General features: G+C 50.9%; 1 protein-coding gene across 1 annotated transcript in view; it reads right to left on the bottom strand.

The window, feature by feature from the left end:
- The window catches only part of AR (androgen receptor), a 60,408-nt gene that overhangs the window by 24,950 nt on the left and 15,308 nt on the right, over positions 1 to 20,150 (bottom strand). Inside the window, exon 2 of the mRNA XM_056360202.1 lies at positions 7,908 to 8,059. Within this exon, the coding sequence (XP_056216177.1) occupies positions 7,908 to 8,059 (152 nt within the window). The remainder of the gene's footprint in view (positions 1 to 7,907; positions 8,060 to 20,150) is intronic.

The following is a 20,150-nucleotide window of genomic DNA, read 5'->3' as shown; positions in this document are numbered from 1 at the left end:
TTTTGGGGGGGGGGGGGTGTGTTCCTGCCTCATTTTCTAGACATGCCAAAAAGTAGCTTTCCTTCCTGACTCATCACTTGTTTTCTTGTCAAGTCTAAACACGTTTACTGGATAAGGATTTATCTGATGTTCTTCATACCATTCCAAGCTAAACCAGTCTCAGTCAATAACAGAGCTGGGCACCTCACAAACTTTGCATTAAGTAGCTTACATGGGAAAACAGCCTATACCCAGCTTAACCTTGTATTCATCAACCTGCCCTTGCTTCCTGTATTCTTATAGGAACAGCCCTTTGGAGTCACCAGAGATCCATTAATAGGACAAGGTTGAATCTTAACTCTTAATGTACCAGTTTTGACAAGAGATGCACCGATTTTGGTGCATTGATACAATGGCTCCCCGCCCGCCCCACCCTCCCCCCACAACTTCTGAAGATACCAGGATCAGGAACAGCAGCAAACGTTTAGTATCCCAGTATCACAGGCCTCGCTGGCACTGTCTGCTGCTTACCCACCACCCTCCCAGCTCCGCAGAGCCGCTTTGTCTCCCGCACCCTTGGGAAGAAGGAGCCCCCAAAGGTCCCACTGCTACCCCGGTGAAACCCCACCTGCAGCCCCTCACCACGGGGTCGCAGGAAAGCCATTACAAGGCTCAGCTTATAATCAGCTCCTCCTCATTCTGCACGTGCACAGGGCCATGCCAAAGGGCTGCAAAAATACCCCATATGTGAACTTATAACCATCCCCATTAAAAGCTGATCATTACACCAGCCCCATGCCTTTGCTGTTAAGGCTGGAGACATAATGGAGCAAGAGTGCATTACCTGCAGCATGTGATACCTTGCTAAATCCTTTTAACACTGTTCTCATCAGGACCTCTTCTCACCTCCCGCCGCTTGCTCATTACCAGCTTAAGGACACTTACACAAGCCTCAGGAGCAGCAGTTACACCGAATCCCAGAGGACACAAGCACCACCTTCCCTTTCAATGGTTCATTGAGGAGGATGAGTAATAAACTACTTCAGCTGAAACCGGGTTACTTGAAGCTATTTCTGTGCTATGGGAAACAAGTGCTGAGGCCATACTCTCTCCGCTTGACCTCTTTACGTGCATACATCAAACAAGAATGGACGCCCTCCTTTCTCGGGCATGGGCACAGAGAGCTGTAAGGTGACTTGGCTCTCCTTCCCCTCCAGTTGCACAGCAGGATTCCTGACTTGTGACAATGTCTGACACTGGGATGCTCCAGAGCCTATTGAAACTACCACGAGTATAAAATGCCTGGGGTTGGGACTATCAGGAACACTCCAGCCCAGACCACAGAGCCAAACTGGTCCCTGGCTGAGGCTGTCGGGCTGCCCACAAGCAGTGCTGCCCTAGGAGCATCCATACAACCCTCTGGCTCGCCCCTTGGCTCCTGCTCCTTCCCTATCTCGCCTCCCTAGTCTAAACTACAGCATTTTTGCAACAACAATAGCTCAAAATCCTTTAAAAGGTCAAGCCTTTCCCATGAATGACTTTAGGAAGGGAAGGCAGCACAGTCGCTGCCCGAGCCCCACAAGGACGCTCCAGGGTCAGGCACGGCTCTATCTAAATTCCCCTGCCAAGAGGAGGAACACCGCCCAGCCCCCTCCTCTCCCCTGAGCTCCATGCAGTGTCCCAACACGCTGGCTCACCCCCCTCCCTGCTCCATGCCCCCAGGCACCCATGGGCACCCGCAGGATGGGAGCAGGGAGACAGGTGAGATTTGGGAACTGGGTTCAAGCCTTGCTGCATGAGGCAGCCGTTTCCCATCAACTCTTCAGCAGCATCCTCCACCTCTGGCTCTGCTGGGAAGGGACAGAGAGGGACTGACCTCCCTCCCACCAGCCGGGCCTGGGCAGGGTGCCTCGGCACGTGCCAGCCCTCCCGGACCACCTGCACAGAACGGGCACGTTAGAAGAGTGTCTACAACAACTTTACCTCCCTGCCGATGGGCTCGGATGGATGCGAGCTTTTAAGCAGCAGTCAACAACTCACCCCACTGACACGCTACAGTGGTTTTGGTGAAATAGCAAGGCCTGCTTCCTGGTTCACAAAATAAACTCTTTGGGGCAGGAACCAATTTTCTGTTAACTGTACATGCAGTCTAGTACTGTTTATTTTAAGCTGTTAGTCATTAACAAAAAGGGAAACACACAGTCACGCAATGGCTATTCCTGAGTCTGCTTCTGCTCAGCATGCAAATAAGCTGCTTGCCCATCTTGTCTGAATTCCTAGGGATGCAGAGATTCCTCTTTTAATTACTGGAGAAACTCAGCACCCTCATCACAGGTATCCCAGCTGTGGATATGGTTTGTGAAACCAACCCAGCACCTGGGAGAGGGGCCACACCATACCACTGCCCCAGCGAAGGCCACCACCCTGAACCACCTCCACTGGTTCCACTGACCACGGAGAACCAGGACGGCCAGGATACACATTGCCTCTGGCACAGACCGACACACCACCGAATCAGGCATCCCTGGTTGATACACCAGCAACGGCAGCCCCTCTGCTCTGTCCGCAGCAGCATTCACCACCCCTCCTCTCCCAGCTGGGAGCGTGCACCACCTGCCAGGGACACGAATGGCTGTGTCACCTAAGCACATCATGGGCACACGGAGGAGATGACACCTCTGGCTGTAAAAAACCAGGGAACGAGTAAGGGTGGCTGGGATACAGACAGGTTCTATCTGTCTTAAGGAACTTCTCATAAATGGAAACTTGGTTTTAATGTCAGGATAATCTACTATCTTCATTTAAGAACAAGCTGAGACATTTGCAATCAGCTCTTCGTTATTTAAAGATAAATGCACTAGTTCTTCCTTTATTAATACTGAAATGATTCTTTTCCTTCTTCCTTCCTGCAAACAATAGAGATGCTTTCTCATATTACTCCAAAGCAGAGGCTCTTGCTTTGAAAACCTGTAAGTACAGGTCTAAACTTTAAACATACCCTCCTACCTTACCCGGTGGTCCTGCTCTTTGCAAAGCCCATCACCCAAAATGCCTTCACAGTGGGGACGTTCGCAAGGTGTCAGCCTCAGGGGTAACTAGCCAGCTGATGACACCACAGATGTATGCCTAGGGAAGACCCGGCTCCTTCCCTGCTGATCCAGACACTGTTTGACACGTACATAGGTGAGAAGCAAAGTTACGAAGGTCCTCAGCACCCCCCTGCTGTGCCAGACCAGCATAGGAACCCTAGGAGATCAGTCTGTGCAACAGAGGCTCTTGCAGGCTGCAAGTCCCTTCACCGCACACTGGGAATACGCTGCTTTGCCACCTCCCCCCTTGCTGGGAACAGCCCTGCTGGCTAGGGCTCCCTCCTGTGCCACTACACGCCAGGCAGAAAGATGCTTCTGCCATCACCAGGTCCTCCTGCTCATCACCTGGACTGCAGTGAACATCAGGAGCAGAGGGAAGAGCAGTTCTCCAATCTAAACTCAAAATCAAGATCTATGGAGAAAGATCAGTTGCTCAAACCAGAGAAGTTCTTGAATCGAAATCCTGTGGCCACTTTCTCTTCCAGAAAGCAAAGTAATCCATGCAAAAGTCTGGAGTAAGATTTACAGTTGTGAATGTGAAAACCCATTAAATGCCTTTTGGAAGAGAGATATCCTTCTCTCTTCTCCTGTGAAATACATCCTTGTATTTCAGGGTGTAAAGCAAATTCTAACAGCTGGGGGATAAGGCCAAGCTCTCTGAGAAAGCGAATCCCCCAGGGTCTCATGGAACCACAGGGTCTCTAGTGCTCTTCTGTAAAAACTCTTCTCCCCATCGCTGTCACCAGCCGGGCTATGGTGAGAGCTGAGCCTGCGGGTTTGGCACTGGTTCCGCTCTGAAGCTCCCACTCTATGCCCCAATTAGAAATAAAGAGGCCACAGCTGTGAAGCTCCCAGGAACCAACACTGAGCCAACTAGCAATACACTATCTTTGGAAAGGTGCTTTCTTAATAGTCACCTGTATTCACTGGAAGACTGAAGGAAAAAAAAAAGGAAAGCATCCAGCCGCCGTGACACAGCACAGGCTTCAGCACTGCTGGGAAGGCTGGCTGGCTTTGTGGGAAGAGCAAGGGGGAAGCTCTCCAGGGAATCAGAAATGATGGTCTGCAAGTTTAAACATTAGCTAGGCAGAGAAACACAAGTGCGGAAGCTACAGATGGCGAACTAACAGCATAGGCAGGTAACAGCTCCATACAAGAAGAAGCCTGGAGCAAGCCAAGGCTAAACGATGAGCTTAAAAACAAACAGCTATAGGACTGTGCAAATTGAAAAGGCCTTATTTTAAAGATGCTTAAATCCAGCAAGAATGTTTTAATTGCTCAGCACTCTGGCAACAAGACAAACCCATCATGTTTTAACTCCTGAGCCTGTTTGAAGTCGCCTGCTTCAGACTCCAACGATGGCATGTCTGACGATGCGCTGACTGATAGCTGGCTCCAGTGCAGGCTGAAGCAGCCAGTAGCTGGCAATTACTGGCACATCGCAGAGCACTGCCACCCCTCAGGGCACCCAGCAAAGCAGGCACCGATGTCCCGTGTCCCCCACAGAGAAGCACTGTGGTGCAGGGCTGGGAGAGCTGCATCACAGAGCTGCAACACCGCAAGAAGCCTTTTGCAGACCCGACTCTTTTGCACACTGTTAGATCAGCCACAAGAAGCAGAAGGAAGCATTTCAAGACATGGTGATGGTCTTTGAAAACAGTTCACTTTTAGCCAGTTGTCATCTTGAAAACTGGCAAGAAACTGTTGAGTTGGCCTGGAGACATTTTGCGGATGCAAGGCTAATCTTCAGCAGGCCAGGGCATAGAACAGTGACCCGTCAGTAGTGACTGACAGGGAATCAGAACAGACTTGCACTGCAGTTAGAGCTGTTAGACCGCTGGGGAATTTGCCAAATACTGTGTTATTTTTTTCGCTTAGCTCTCTGTTATTTAAAGGCAGTTCCATCAGGAGCACAGCCTAAGGTGGTGCAGCACACAGAGGCAGCTCTGAACGGCCCGGGGCGCCCATCGGATCTCATGCAGTCCTGGAGGGACAAGGAAGAGCTACCATTTTTTCAGGGATGGATGTAGATGATGCAAAAATTACTCCCTTCCTGGATGGGATGGAACAACAGGAGCCCCTGGACCGGCAATTGATTTGGAAGCATGTCGTGTTTAAAGCATTTTTGTTTTTCAGGGATGTGTGGTACCACGAGGACCAAACCCTAATGTCTTTGACTCATCCAAGCCACCCTAACGATGCGAAGTGACACCATGCCTACTTGTGTCAAGAAAAAACAAAACCCGTGCTGAGGTGGATGCAATTTTTGTTTACCAAATCTTTGTTATCATAGGAGAAAGAGGAATTAGAAGGAGGAGTAGTCCTCCTTCACAGGCTGTGAGCGTGTCTGGCAGCAGAGGAACAGCAGCACTTCTCGCTGGGGCAGCGAGCCCCAGCCCAGCACTTGGACACCAGAGTGGGGTGACACAAAGGGAGACAAATGCCAGGTGTGATTAGAAAAATGAGGCTGGCTGTCTTGCAAGTGAGGAAGTCCATGTCAGAGCAGAAGAATCTGCAGAGTGTATTTTAGAGCTGGCCTATACATAACCTGGACATCTTGAGAGAGTCTACAAATCAAGAGAGCTGACAGAAAGAGAGCAGGAAAATATTCTGTCTTTTCTGTTAACTCTTCCAGCATCTTTCTGGATGAACTGGTTGGACCTCAGCTTGCAAAAAAACTCAAATCTGTCAAACATTTTATCAAAGCAGGAGTGATCTGCTCTACTGCAAACCACATGAACCCCTCAGTGTGTTTCAAAAGGGAAGAGGAATCAATGTAATAACTTTTAAAAAAAAAAACTTTTCCCTTTCTAATCCCTTAGAAGGCAGCATATGTCTATAAAACCTTCTTAAACACCCCTGAATTACTGCCAAATAAGTTCAGTATTATATTAGGCAAAGAATATGATAAAAGAAAAACTATGTGTCTAGCTGCTCTCCACTCCCTCCCAGGTGATGGGTGTGGGTGCTCTCCAGGTCCCTGCGCATCCCTTCTCCTGCCCGTCAGAGGCGGCTGGTTTACACCAGTAATGGGAAGGTAACAGAGGCAGAAGAAAAGGTTCCTTTTCTCATTGGGGAAGATTTCTGATCACTTGTTGTAAAAAGTCTCCAAAGGTGACCTAAGGTTTTCAGAGATGTACTTTGTGGACTTTAAAACATGAGAACACACTGAAATATCAGCTTTCAATATCACTCCTCAACTTTAAGAAGGAAAGGCCTGGCTGGAAAATCACCAAGAGTTAGGACAGAAATCCTCACCTACCGCTACCCTGCATTCAGTGTTTATTAAGGAGTCTGACTTACTGTCTCTTCCCCAAAGAAAAGACTCTGTCCATGTACCTCCACGTACCTCAGGGTAATATAAGACAAAGTCTCACGCTGCAGCAGGTCCCCCCACACGCTGCCGCTCCTCGCTGCAGACCCACTGCGCTCCTTGGGCTCGGCCAGGGGAAAGGCAAAGAGCTGCTCCTGCCCAATCCTAACACAGCCAAACACTTCTAACCCTCTGCCATATCTGGAGGCTTAAAAACTAAGAAGAGGCATAACATACCATTTAAATTAATGACATAACACAATCAGGAGAGGGACCACCACCACAGCATATGACCAAGAGCGGCGCAGGCAGCCAGGCTGCCTCCCCTCTCTCAGGGAGCATCTCACAGCCCCGTCCACACACCCACCGCCAGGCAGGATGGAGCCCACCCAGGTGTGCGAGGAGAAGCGACGCCCAGGGCTCACCAGCTGACACAGGGTATTTCATCAGCACTTTATCTGACAGAGCGCCAAAGCTCCATTCACTATAAATCAACAATAACTTGCTGACTTAAACAAGCATCTGGTATTTACTCTGGCTGCACAAGCCAATCCATCTGGCTTTACAGAATTGCTGTGTAGCAAATAGACATACCTGTATATTTACTGGGGAAAAATATGCCCAACTTACTATCTATTTATATTATTTGACTGGCCTATTATGGCTACAGGGCACTGTTGTCCTCTACAGCACAGCCCTGATTCTTCCCTGAACCAGTACTGGCAAGTTCACTCCTGGCATGGCTACGTCCTTCTACATGCTAATGACCAAGGAAAGACGGTGCAAAGACCTTGCTGTTGAGAGGGAACATCTAGGCTCACACTTATCTCTGGAGAGCCTGGCACTACAGAGCTCGACATGAAGGAGAAGATGCCTTCTCAGGGGTTGGGGAGAAGCATCAAGGATACCCAGGTCAGAGCACAGCTCCTGATGGACACGATGGTTCTGCAGTTTTGCAAGTATTGAGAGAAGTGATCCTTTGAAAGAGGTGCAAGAGAGGAAAACCATCCCTAAATTTGGAGTTGTGGGTCTGAGATCGCAGGAGGGCTGATAGAAACTTAAAGCACCCTTGAGAGTCCACAGGAGAAGCAGGAACTGACTGCTGTGGGGTCTCACTAGGTCACTAAGATAACCAGCATTGAAAAGGATTGTGTTCTGGCAACCTGGTTTGGCTACTTTTTGAGGGCATTCAGTAATGTGGAATGACAAACACAGGAAAAAGAAATCAATTTATCCTTGACTTTTCTCCTTCACTAGTTTCAAAGAACTTAGAAACCCACCACACTGTGTCCCCACTGCTCTTGCCTCAGTCCCCTTGGCTGGGCAGGCTCCCCAGGGCAAGGCTGCCGAACCTTTCCACAGGAGTGAAACACACCGTGCCACTGCGAAAGCCTCCCGCACTTGGATTTAATGACTCTGCTGATGAGAGAAGTTGTGTCAGGAGCATTTGCCTCTCAGGCTACTTTGGTAGCGAAAGCCAACACGTGGGAAGTGGGAGTGACTCCCTCCCTCTCTGTACACATTACCTTCAGCCGCCCGTTTGAAGAAGACTTTGCAGCTCCCACAAGTGAGGGCTCCATAATGGCACCCAGATGCTTCATCTCCACAGATCAGGCAAGTCTTTTGAGGTGGGAAGTAATAGTCAATGGGCAAGACATGTTCACGGCCAGTCTCCAACCTGCAGCGTGAAACAGAAGGAGAACAAGGGGAAAGGGTCAGCATATGAGGTTAGGACGAGCCGGGACCCCGGGGGAGGGTGTCACCCACCAGTGCCGCACTGCCCATGGGCATCGGGCTGGCGTAGTGCCAACCAGCCACATCAACCACAGCACCGAGACACTCCCGAGAGCCAGCCCCACTCTCTGACCACATATTCCTTATGCTTTCCTCCATCCATGTGCCCAAACCCTTTCCTCTTGGCCAGTACTCTATCCTGCCACCTCCCTCCTGCCCCACCTTCCCACACACCGGGTTGATCAGATCGATGGCGAAGCTGCTCTGTCAAGAGGCATGGCAGCAGGAGAGGAGCTTATCAGAATCACAAGTCAACGCATGCCTAGGCAGTGTGGGGAGCAATAGCATTTTAAGTTATTTGCTAGAACTTGCTTTTTGTCAGAACACCAGATGAAGCAATTAGCTTCTAACAGTCACTAGGTCACCGCAACTTTTTGGTCAAAATTAGACCTGCTTTTGGTTTCTGGTATTGTTTGAATGCTTGCAAGTGAGCTTTTAGAAATCAAATTACATTAAAAGTAAATGTGACGATGCCAGGACTTCTTGGAAAAAAATTTCACACTCAGAAAAGCCCCATTTGGGCCCACAGTATGAACAAACCCAAAATCCACTGAAACAGAAAACAGCTCTGGGAGAGCCTGGCAGCCAGAATCCATAACGTGATCTTCTGAAATCTTGCACCTTGTAGTAAAAGGGGTCAAACACCAACACAGACCGCAGGCCAAGGGAACTGTATCTGGCTTCTCAGTGCCTCTGCCCCAAACTGCTGCCTGTGGCAGGTCCGCAGGCAGCTCTGCCCATCTGGGTACAACACAAGCAAGGGGACATCTCACACACCGAAATGGATGCAGCTGGCAGCACAGAAGTTTATTTAAGGAGAGATACGCATGATGTCTGTGCTCATCACCAGCTTTTCCATAGGGGTTTCCATCTCTTGGGTAAGTTATAATGCACAGCACCGCTGCCCTGCGCTTGCCGGGCTGAGACTGCAGCAGGCACCGGGGCACCAGTCCCACGCGGTCCCCCATTTCCCCCCCACCCCTCCCATCCCTCTCCCACCCCTCTCTCACCTCCTCTCCCTGAATTGCTTCACTACTTGTTTCCCAAAACACAGGGAGATCCTGCACAGGGATCACAAGGGCAGCTGCCTGGTTATCATCTTTTGCTCAGATATTTTAATTCTGGTAGGAAGAGTAGCTTCTTTAGTCCAGACTATCCATTCCCTTTTGTTCTGCTTCCCAAGAGACAAAAATTAAACTGAGGAAAGAGAGGTTTGAAATGAGAAAAAGTGTTTCCTCAAGAACAGATGAGGAACCATCAAAACTTGACTGATTTAAATCATACCCTAGGTGAAAAGTACTTTCTGGTGCAGACAGGACTTAAGGCACTGTTGCTGTTGTTATATGAACAACTGTCTGGGATGCTTAATTTCAGCCAAAGACTAATTCTGTTACCAAAGCACTGGTGCCGTTTGCCTTTCAGACAGGCCAGGGCTCCTTGCTGAAGAACGGCTGTCTTTCCTAAGCCCCTCACGCCTAGAGAGTAAAGCATGAAATGCAGCAAAAGAGATCAAACCCCAGGCTCTCCCCTCTATTCCAATCTTGCTGTCAGTTCTGTCCTCCAAGAATGCTGCTATCTTCTATTCCTCATGAGAGCTATGCAGATCCTACCTAAATTGTAGGTTAATAACTGGAGCAGCAGTTTTATCCTCTGTTCTTAAGGCAAGAAACATTTTGAGTAATTTCACACCTTTTTAGCAGCAGCAATCATAATCAGCGACTCATCTGTAGATGCTGCTCAGCTCTCCTTCCCTAACAATCTCAATTTCACAGAATCGTAGAATCACAGAACACTTTGGGTTGCAAGGGACCCCAAAGATCACCTACCTCCACCCCCTGCCAGGGGCAGGGACACCTCCCACCAGCCCAGGTTGCCCCCAGCCCCGTCCAGCCTGGCCTTGAGCACCCCCAGGGATGGGGCACCCACAGCTTCGCTGGGCAATCTCCAAGGCTTTTCTTGAATTACTGATTAAATGAAGGAGATGGAGTCGGCTGCAACGTATCTGCCATAGTTAAGTCCTGATACAACAAACACCTCCCTGTCTCACCTTCCCCAGCATACCGCCCATCCTCCCAGCACGATCTCACTGTTCCGTCCCCAGCGGGGCCCAGGACACCCCTGCCTCCCCCGTGCCACGGCTGCACAAGCGCCTTACGCTGCAGAGCCCTGGCACTCAGTGTGAGGGGCTACTGCAGAGCTGACACTACTAAGAAATAACCTGCAGCACATACAAGATACAAAAGCTTTTTGGATGTATCCAGCAATGTTTTAGATTCCAGCAGGACCAGACCTCTCCTTGTCAACCCATTACCTTTGTTCTCCTCTCTGTGCAATCAGAAATCTGAAAAGGGCTAATTTATCTTCTTCCATAAGGCCTTCCACACTGTGCTTTCCCTACGCTTTGCACTATGTACTTCAGATATGAAAAGAGCAGAAGTGACTCTCATGGTAGCAGCTGTTGCAATGACAGAAGCAGGACCCCTAGAAGACCTTGGGAGTATTTTTGAGGCTTAATTATTTAAAGCTGCAAAACAGGTTAGCAATTAAGGCTTGTGTGGGTTTTTAAACAGCTTTTTATATAGTTGCTTCTGCATGAGTGGAGTTGTGCAAGTACAAATACACCTCCGTGCCGGGGTGTATGCAGTGTGCCTATAGCTGTGCACCTGCCTACACGGGATACTGAGCACAGCGTCCCAGAGGTGCTCAGGCTTTCCCTGTGTGCTCGGCCAACCTCCCCCATCAGCCACCCATTTATGGATGGAAACCAAGAGGGAGCTGGCAGACACCGAAGCTTAATCCCGGCTGTGAGGCAGGCTCCTCCCGGGTGCTTGCACCAGGAAGCACCCAGCCCCAGCATCCCTCTGTCAGGCTGGGAGATGGATGCCTCGGCAGCTGGGGCACCCACCCTGTGGCACCCACAGCATTCCCAGCTCACTCCTGCACCTTCGCTACTGGCAGCCACTGTCCACAGAGCAGAAGGATTTGCTCAGGATTATGCTCCTTGACTTTAAAAAGATGCCAATTTACCTTTTCTTTTTTTCTTTTTAGAGGGAAAACCGTAAGAAAAATGTCACTTAAAACACGGGCAACTCGGAGTGAGCTGGGATAATGGTACCTTTAGCGATCTATTTTCCAGTTTCCAAGAGACCTTCTAAGGGCATTCTCAAAATACATAGGTAATAACACTGCAATAAGCCAAAAAAATGGCTCATAGAGGCTGCAGGGGCACGTGGACTGGCAGCTTCCTGGGCAGAGCCCCAGCTGCCCACCTGCACAGGGGTCCCAGCCACCGGCAGCGCTTGCAGCTCCTGTGCCCCATGCAAGGGGCTGGGCAGGTGGCCTGGCAGCAGCTCACAACGCTGCTCCAGCGCTTCCCTCCCAGAGGGAGGTCTCACTCTGTGGGTACCCACTGACTGCACCCACCTCACCGAGCCACGGGGACACCAAGGTCTGACACGGCCAAGCACACAGCAGAGGGCTCCTGAATACCCAGCCGCAGTTTGCACAGTACATGGAAGTGCCACCCTGGCTCAGATACCCAAAGCAGGGAGATAGCGCGGTGCGGGCAGACACAACTGCTGCAGCACTGACGTCGGGCAGAGATTCCAGCCCCGGCACACAGCTTGAAGGCCAAGGTCAGGGCTGCTGACAAAAGAGCACGGCACTTTTCAGGGGGGGAGAAAAAACAACCTCAGTATCTCCCTTATAGCTATAGGAAGAATTCTACTGTCGTTTCAGAAGGGTTCTTTAAGGAAATGGATGCTGAGCTCCTGCCACATTTCTTTATTTCTGTAGAGCAGGAACTATATAATTTTGCAATGCAAGCACTTGTTTGCCAACAGTTAATTTCACCAAACAGCTCAGATTTCACAACACACCCAGAAAACCAAGGGCAATTTCGGTTAAGAGAAAAGTCAACCACTTCTCACAGCCCACAAAGAAAGTTTCCATCTCAGCAAAAGACAGCACACGCTACCCAAACGGAGCCAAGGCACAACAGCTCCCCACCCGACCCCAGGCAGAACTTGCCACTCCTAAAACAGCCTACAAAAAAGTGTGTTTGCTGCTTTATCTGCATAGCTTCTGCAGTCCATGCCTACCTGCTCATTAGAGGATCCATTTGTTAAGCAATTCACCATCCTAACACAACACGATGCGTATTCCTTACATTCCCTCTGTTTCCCATCAGTCTGACATAACTGAACGAACACAATTTCCACCTCCCACACTCTTAAATTTGACTACATTTTCCATGTTAAAATGAGTCCAGCAGTTGCAGCAGAACCCACCCGACCGGAGTGAAGCATTGCAGCACTGTTCTCGATGTGCCTGTGCCCTGACAGCACAACCCCCTCGTGGCACCAGCTCCCTGCATGAACTGCTCACCGCCAGCGTCTGCACCAGCGGGCTTGGAACCTGCTCCACGATTTAGTTGCCTTGTCTAGAAACATGTCTGCTAGAGCACAGTGAGGTGGGTTTGCAAACATGGGGACTCAGCTGGACCAGCCTTTGGAGAATCCCTGACTGGGATTTGCCTGCCCACCCACAGCAGCTGCAATGCACTCCAGCTCACCTTGTCCCATGCAGCCATCCGCTGGAATCCTGGAGCAGAGCGCTTTTGGTCACATACCAAAATACATGTGCATTTGCCCTTTGGGGAAAGTGGCTGGTGGTTTTGCACCTTCACAACACTGCATCTAAAAACTTGTCTGGCCATCGTGCTCAAGAAGATGCTGAGCCATGAACTGAATAAGTATCTGCACACAAACTTGGATGACACAGAACCCTGTCCAGTCATTTCAAGTACTGTCATTTCTGAGATACCGTGATGTTATCAGCAGTAAATGTTGCCCTTAAAATGGCATCGTCTGTACCTGATGTTTTCAAACACAATACTGAAAATAACTGGCTTCCCATCAATGGAGCTGTGTGGGCTTGTGCCTGGACAAAGGTCTGTGACTCACACTGAGGTGCAAGACCCATGTTTAGCTATGAGCATGACTGTTCATTTCAGTCAGAACTCTCATGTCCTCCTGCACAGCCACTGGCTTCAGCCAGAGCTGAACCGAATCCTCAGTCCACAGTCACTAAGCTGTGCTGATTTGGACAAAAAGGCCTGCAGAGAAACTTTAAAGCACCCCATCTGTTAAAATGCTTCAAGCAGTTTAATCTATAAACATGCAGCCTTGTACACTGAATTTATTTCCTTTTTTCTAAATAGCCTTGAATTTCTAAACCCACCATGCCTTGTTTTCATGTGTAACGGCTGGAGACAGACAAGATAGCAGCTCCGAAAGCAGAGTGCGGTGCATGGTGTGAACAACTAGGACATGCCTGTGATAAACCCATATGGGAACTTGATTTGCACTGGATTTAAATAAACATTAGCAGATGACAATGGGTCTTCTAAACATCCCTGGCAGTGAGGGCAGGCAGAACTAGCACACCCTCAGGAGAAGGTTCTCCCACCAACAGCTCCCAGGAGCAGCAGCGTGGGGCTCTCCAGCAGATACAGCAGCAGGCAGCAAGAAACAGCAGCAGGCAGCAGAGGGGGCAGCAGCTCAGAGGCTGCCTCCCAGCCCAAGGGGCACAAACAACTTCAACAAGCACAGCTGCGCAAATCCATTCCCAAATCTCTCAAATTAAATTATCTTTTTGTTTTCAAATGCTCCATTTACTTACTTTCACAGTTTATTTTTCACACGTTGGGTCCCAGCCACATCTGAAGCCCACCTCTCCCAGCCGAGGCTGGGGCAAGCCCACAGCTTTCTTTCCTTGTGCTCTCCTCTGCTGCACAATTAGGCTGCTCCAGCCTGGAGCTGCAGGAACCTGGCCGTCGGTTACCCCGTGGGGGTGTCGTCACCCCAGCACTCGCAGAACAGCCCCACAGCCTCCCTGGCCAGCCAAGCCACTGCACCGTCCGTTACCAGGACGGATGGCAGAGGTCACCGTCAATAACCCAGACCACTGGGGTGTCACCTGATTTTAATGGTCATCATTGGCTCCCACCTTCCAGTCATCCCTAAGAACAAGGCAGAAACCAAGGTTAGAAGAGTGAAATGAGGCAGGTGTGCTCTACCTGAAATGCAAAGCCTGGGCAGAGCCACCCTGCAGCCTCTGCATCACGCAGGTGGCCCCCGCGGCAGGCTGCTGCCTATCCTGGGCGCAGTGCTGGGACCAAAACATCTGCCTCAAAACCCGACCTCCAGTCAGCCAGCTCAGGGAGCAGCTTAAACACATCAGCTCAGAGAAGATGAAACACTTGATTTCCCCAGACAGAGAAGGTATCTACAAAAAGAGACAGCCTACACATATTCCAAGGTTACTTAAGGAGAGAACCCACCCGATTATGAGGCACAAGAGGGCAAGAAGCAAACCAGGAGCAATGGAAGCAGGCTGCAGCCCTGACGAGCATCCCCGAGGTCATCAGTGCTGTACACTGTATCATCCTGGTGAGTCACCTGGAGTCTCCAAGGACAAGACCTTGGTGTCCTTGGTGCACTGAGAGCCCTGCTTATTTCCCGAGGAAACAGTCTGTCCTGACTAATATTTTTCTAAGTTAGTTTAACCCACACTGTAATCTTCCATTCTCGAATCGATCTCCTCTGCTGACAAAATGTACCTATAAAGAAAATCACAAACAATGAGATATTCTTGATCTATACATTCCATGCTCTGAGAGACACTGCCATTGTGCCAGAGAGGGAGTACAGTTCCCTAGAAAGCATCCTGGCTGTTACTGTACTCGGCAGGGTACCGCAGGCTTGTAGTAAGACATACTAACAGTCTGCTCATATAGGAAGACATTTAGCTTTCCCTCTTTGAAAACTAAGCACAGCGGTACTTACTAAAAACTTAGGAAGAGATGTGCAAGTTCCCTGGTGGCTTTTCACAAGTCATTTGAAGTGCAGATCTCCAGATGTAACAGAAGGTCTCCCCACCTGAGCCAGCTCCAATGCCCCCGGCCCGGGCCACCCCTGGCCGCCCACGTGTGCTGGCAGCACGGCTCCTCGCGCCTCAACAGCCCGGCACAGCGCTCACAGTGCCGGAGAGCCCGTCCCCTCCCAGGGCTGGCCGGGCTCACGCAACCATGGCCATCGGCGGCGGGGCAGAAGACCACAGCCACCCTCTGTATATGCCTTCGCGTGCAGGTTAATGGTGCTTTTGTTTCTGTGGCGTGTGGATCTTAATGCCCATACTGCATTTATAAGCTCGACAAGCAGTCTCTGCTCCTGCTCACAAAACCTCTGTAGGACAATACCTGCTCCAAGACCTCTCTTCTCGCTCGCAGGGCAGCTTGCCAAGGCTGGGTGGCCAGCCTGCACAGACCTGTGCCTGGCGATGGGGCGCAGCCAAAGCACCTCGTGTGAACCGGCCGCCTGGCCCCTGAGGTATCCCCGGTGCACATGGTGCTGACAGGGTGGGGGGACTCATGACAGTGCTGCATGCCCACAGCCTGCTCACTGCGCTCGGCAAGGAGTTGCCCCCCCGCAGCGGGACCAGCACCGCCAGCCTCACTCACCGGCACTGCCTTTCTAATATGGACAGGGAAACCTCGGGGTCCACGTCCCTCTGGGTGCTGCCAGCAGAACAGAACCACCAGCCAGCCCTCGAGCACCACGAGCACCTCAAGCCCCACACCGGGGGTCACCCCCAGTCACGCTGTCTCTTTCCAAGCCTAGGGCTGACCCCCCAGCTGTCCTCTAGCAGGGACTGGAGGGGCTCGCCATCACCTGCGCCCAGGAGGAGGATGCCTGCTGAATGGGGCTTCCCTCCTGGTCCTCCCCGGGACCTTCAGCTAACTCCACAGGACGTGTAGGGTGCTGCAGAAATAAAACCAAGGCGAACTGATCTAAATCAACATCATACAGAACTGCAAATGTAATCAGAATTTAATTTGGCAGCAAGGACCCCTCTACTTAAATAAGTAGTTTTTACCTCTTCTACATCTGTCTTTTGCAGTGATTTCCCCTAAAGAATGCATTCCGTAATGTTTCCTACTTTCACATTTTCTCTTCGCAATGTGCAGAATGTGTTAATTTTAAATATGGCCACATTGATGCCTCTGCAGAGGACGTGACAGTTCTCATTAGCAAGAGCCTTCTCCTGTTTAGCAAATACACTTTTATTTTTTTTAAGCAATTAGATAGTTTGTTGTGACTTTTGCATTCTATAACTTAGAAAATGGTGTATGACACATTTCTTATTTATTAGATTCTGAATTAATATTTTATTTGTGGTACGTATCAAGTTGCATTCAAATGGATCCATAAATTCAATAGATATGTGAACCTTTTAAAATGCTTTTCTGGTAAATGAGAACTAAATTTATCAAAGCAGACTGTACTTCAATTCAATTAACTACTAAGGCGAAGCCGAGCTTATTTCTGAGCTGCAAACTGCTGACTGGCCCTTTCCTATGGGATCTCCAAGATTTAATAGCCGTCGGGTATCACTATCCCATGCCTCGTTCTCGATACAGGCTGGAAGAAAACCTCCCACATTTCCTGGCTTTTTCAACTCCAAGTAGCTCTCAGTTTTGAATGACTAGCCCTAGAACTCAGCTGGTGGAATGCACTGCATTTTCTCTACTTTCCAGAGCTGGTTTAGCAACGCAGCGAATACCTGGTTCTGAGGTGCTGATTTCTGCTGGGAGCCCAATCCCTGAGACACCAAAAAAACCCATGAACCACCCAGCACCATGCCTTACTGGCCACCTGTGAGTCTCAGAGCCCAGTAAACACAGGCCTCCGCATCCTCCCGTGAGGAGAAAGCGGCTCCAGGCTTTGCCTCACTTGCAACATGCCCTTAACAGCATCCCTCTCAGAGGTGATGAACTGCCCCATCAACTCTGCAGCCAGAGACAGCATCTGCCTCGGTTCCTGTGGAAACCCCTGGAAACCCATCTGATAATCCCACTCCCCAGTTACTCCACCAAAGAACATGTCAGTGCCCAGAGGGGTAGCAGACCGGAGCCCTCCCTGCCACGCTCGGAGCTCAGAGCAGCTGTACAGCTTCCATAGCGGGAAGGCTCCCAGCTGGACTGCTGGGGGACATCAAGAATCATTTCCAGACTCAGATATTTAAAACACATAGTATCTTCCCCACTTCATTTGGCAGTGGAATTATTGCTAAGGAAACCAGTGCCACAAATCAGGCATTTTTATTTCCCTATCGGATGAAGCATGAGTTGAAAACAGGCAGATGGCAGCCAACGGAGGAATCCAGCATGGAAAAATGAGAAGACCACAAATACCACTTAGATTGGAGGCACCCAACCGAGGAGGCACACTGCACCAGCCAGACCTGCTAGCACAGGCAGCAAAGCAAAAGGCGGCATCACCACCTTTCAGAGGTCTGCAGCCTCGGTCGCTCCCACCTCTGGCCAGCAGCCTTCCTCCTCCTCCCAGCAAAGCACAGCAACCCTGGGGACGGATGAGGAAGGGAGGAAGGAAGAGAAACAGCCAGCTGAGGGAGCGACCCCCGGCTCCCACCCCTGGCCCCGCAGATCCCCTCTCGCCGTCGCGAGATGCTGGGGCTCGCCGCGGTGGCTGTACGTCACCCGTGGTGGTGCATCGCCCGCAGTGGCTGTGCATTGCCAGCCGTGCCAGCTCCCGGCACAGCTGCGGGCAGCTGCCCAGAGCCTGCCGGGGCCAGGGGTGGGGTGGGGGGCCGGGCTGGCCTAGGTAGGAACTTCAGCTGGGCCCATAACTTACTGGCAGCATTGGTTTATTTTTAGGCATGTTTATACCAAAACCAAACCTTTGCAAAGACACAGCTGCAGGGGAATAAAAATGATTCTCATTATTATGTCTAGAAATGGGTAAAAGCTGTATCTGTAAAATTTCTCTTCAGCTGTGCTGGCAAACCATTGGTTTTCTAAAGGAGATTTCACAACTTAAGCAACAATGTCCTCTCGCCATGCCCTCAAAGCAGATCATGCTTTGAGTCATTTCATAAACAGTAAACGTGAATTATAATGAAGGTTTCACATAACTATGGTCTTCTTGGCACTCTCAGCCTCAATCTCATCAAACAGAGGCAACACAGAAGCAAATACATCAGCACCATACAGCAACCAGCTAGTGTCCATCCAGGTCCTCCTGCTCCATGGCATTGCCTTCCCGGTGCTGCGGTGAGGCCAGGCGTGCCCACAGCTCACCACCCGTGCCAGCTGCAGCAGGACTGCAGCACCTCCGCGGGGCCGGGCTGCCAGCGGTGAGCAGTGAGCTGGGCTGGCATGAACCGGCTGCATGCTCAGCACAACCCAGCCCGAAGCAGTGCCCTGATGCCCATATGCTCTGTAGTGACAAAAGGCATGGACAGCCCGGCCTGTCATCCTGGGGGCTGAAAGCATTTCGTGGGAAATATAGCGGGCAGAGCCCTGCAGAGGCAGCAGCAGCCACCGGCTGATCCCAGGGGACCTGCACACATGGGAGGTACCCCCATAACCACAGACACTGATCTGCAGACATGCTGGCCTTGCCAGGCAGCGATGTCCAGAGTGAGCAGAGGTGCTTTTTTTGCAATCATGGGCGAGCCCAGCACCCTGTCTGCCTTGCCTCTGCCTCGCTCCTCCAAGCAGGCCAAGAATAAAAGCAGCCAGGAATCGTTCTCTTTTAAGCCCGCCTGCAAACCAAAACACAGATGCTACATCTGATTTTAGGCCTCTTAGCCTTGAGAGCGTTCTTTAACTCTCTTTTAAGCCAGCAGCAGAATAGCCATCTCGGCACAGAGCCACCGAGCACCCACCTTGACCCCAGCTCTTGGGAAATCAAGAGGGTGCACGGGGACAGAGCCCCATCCCCTCCTCCAGCCACATCAGCACAGCTCTGCCCTGCTGCCCACACAGCTGAGAGCAAATGGATCTCCACCGATCCCAGAGGATCCCCGTAGGACACATAGAGCCCCTGCCACTAACTGGAGATGGGCACACAGAGGGACTGGCCCACTGCCCCGCTGACCTCAGGCTGCCACCTTATCCTTGCTGTTGACACGGGCAGCTGTCTCAACTCGGGCCATAATTGAAGTCTTTAAGCACCAACGTGGCAAAACAAAGGATGAGCTGAACAAAGGGAGAACCGCCACCCCCCCAGCCCTCCTTGGCTGGCACCCTCAGCCCAGCCCCATCCCACCCTCGGCACCACTGCAGCAGGAGGATGCTCGATGCTGCGGGTGCCCCAGCACTGCCCTGCTCTGCTCCTCCTTCAAAGCCACCACGTTTTTTTCAAAAAACCCACCAAGAACCAAGGAGCTGGCATTTGGCACAGGCTGTGCTGCAAACAACAAAGGGAAAAATATCACCTGTGCTGCTTTTTCCCTAATCATTTAAAGATGTTCCTGGGGACTCAGGAGCAGATCGTGAAGTAACAGATTTCCTTGCAAATGGAAGATTGTATTATCAGGGAAAAACTTTCTGAACCTCAGGGGAGGTCAGAAACCAAAGCAAATAACTGAAAGCCAGAAAACTAAGTCTGTGTGAAAAGGCTGAGCTAACCGCGATGACCTCACACGCTCTGAAGCGCATGGGCATGCACAGGGACAAAGCCATGGGCCAGCCAAGGAGGGGATATGGTCCCCACGGCACCCACGGCTCCAGGCCTGGGACTTAGGCTGGACACAAGCCACCCACAACTGCCTTGCTAAATAGAGTTGGCCCTTCCAGACAGCAGGAGAAGGGACAGGGGGTGACCAGGAGGGTTAGTTCTCAACTTTGTGTTTGAGCACTGAGAAGCAGCGATGCTGATTTCATTCCAAGCCCCACGATGCCCACACGCTGAGGGTCACAGAGCCCCCTCCAGCCGGGGGACCGGTGACCAGCACTCCTTCCCACGGCCAGCACGGTGCAAAGCGCCTGTTCCCCACACCTCCTCTACAGCCAGCAGCCACACACAGGTTGCTGCAGCCACCTGGACAAGGGACAGAGATGTTATTTATACAAGAAAAGAATATGCAGGCAAAACCCATGCGTTGTG

The sequence above is a fragment of the Falco biarmicus genome, chromosome 14 (genome assembly GCF_023638135.1).
Source record: "Falco biarmicus isolate bFalBia1 chromosome 14, bFalBia1.pri, whole genome shotgun sequence".
NCBI lineage: Eukaryota > Metazoa > Chordata > Aves > Falconiformes > Falconidae > Falco > Falco biarmicus.
This window is presented reverse-complemented; position numbering and strand designations above follow the sequence as displayed.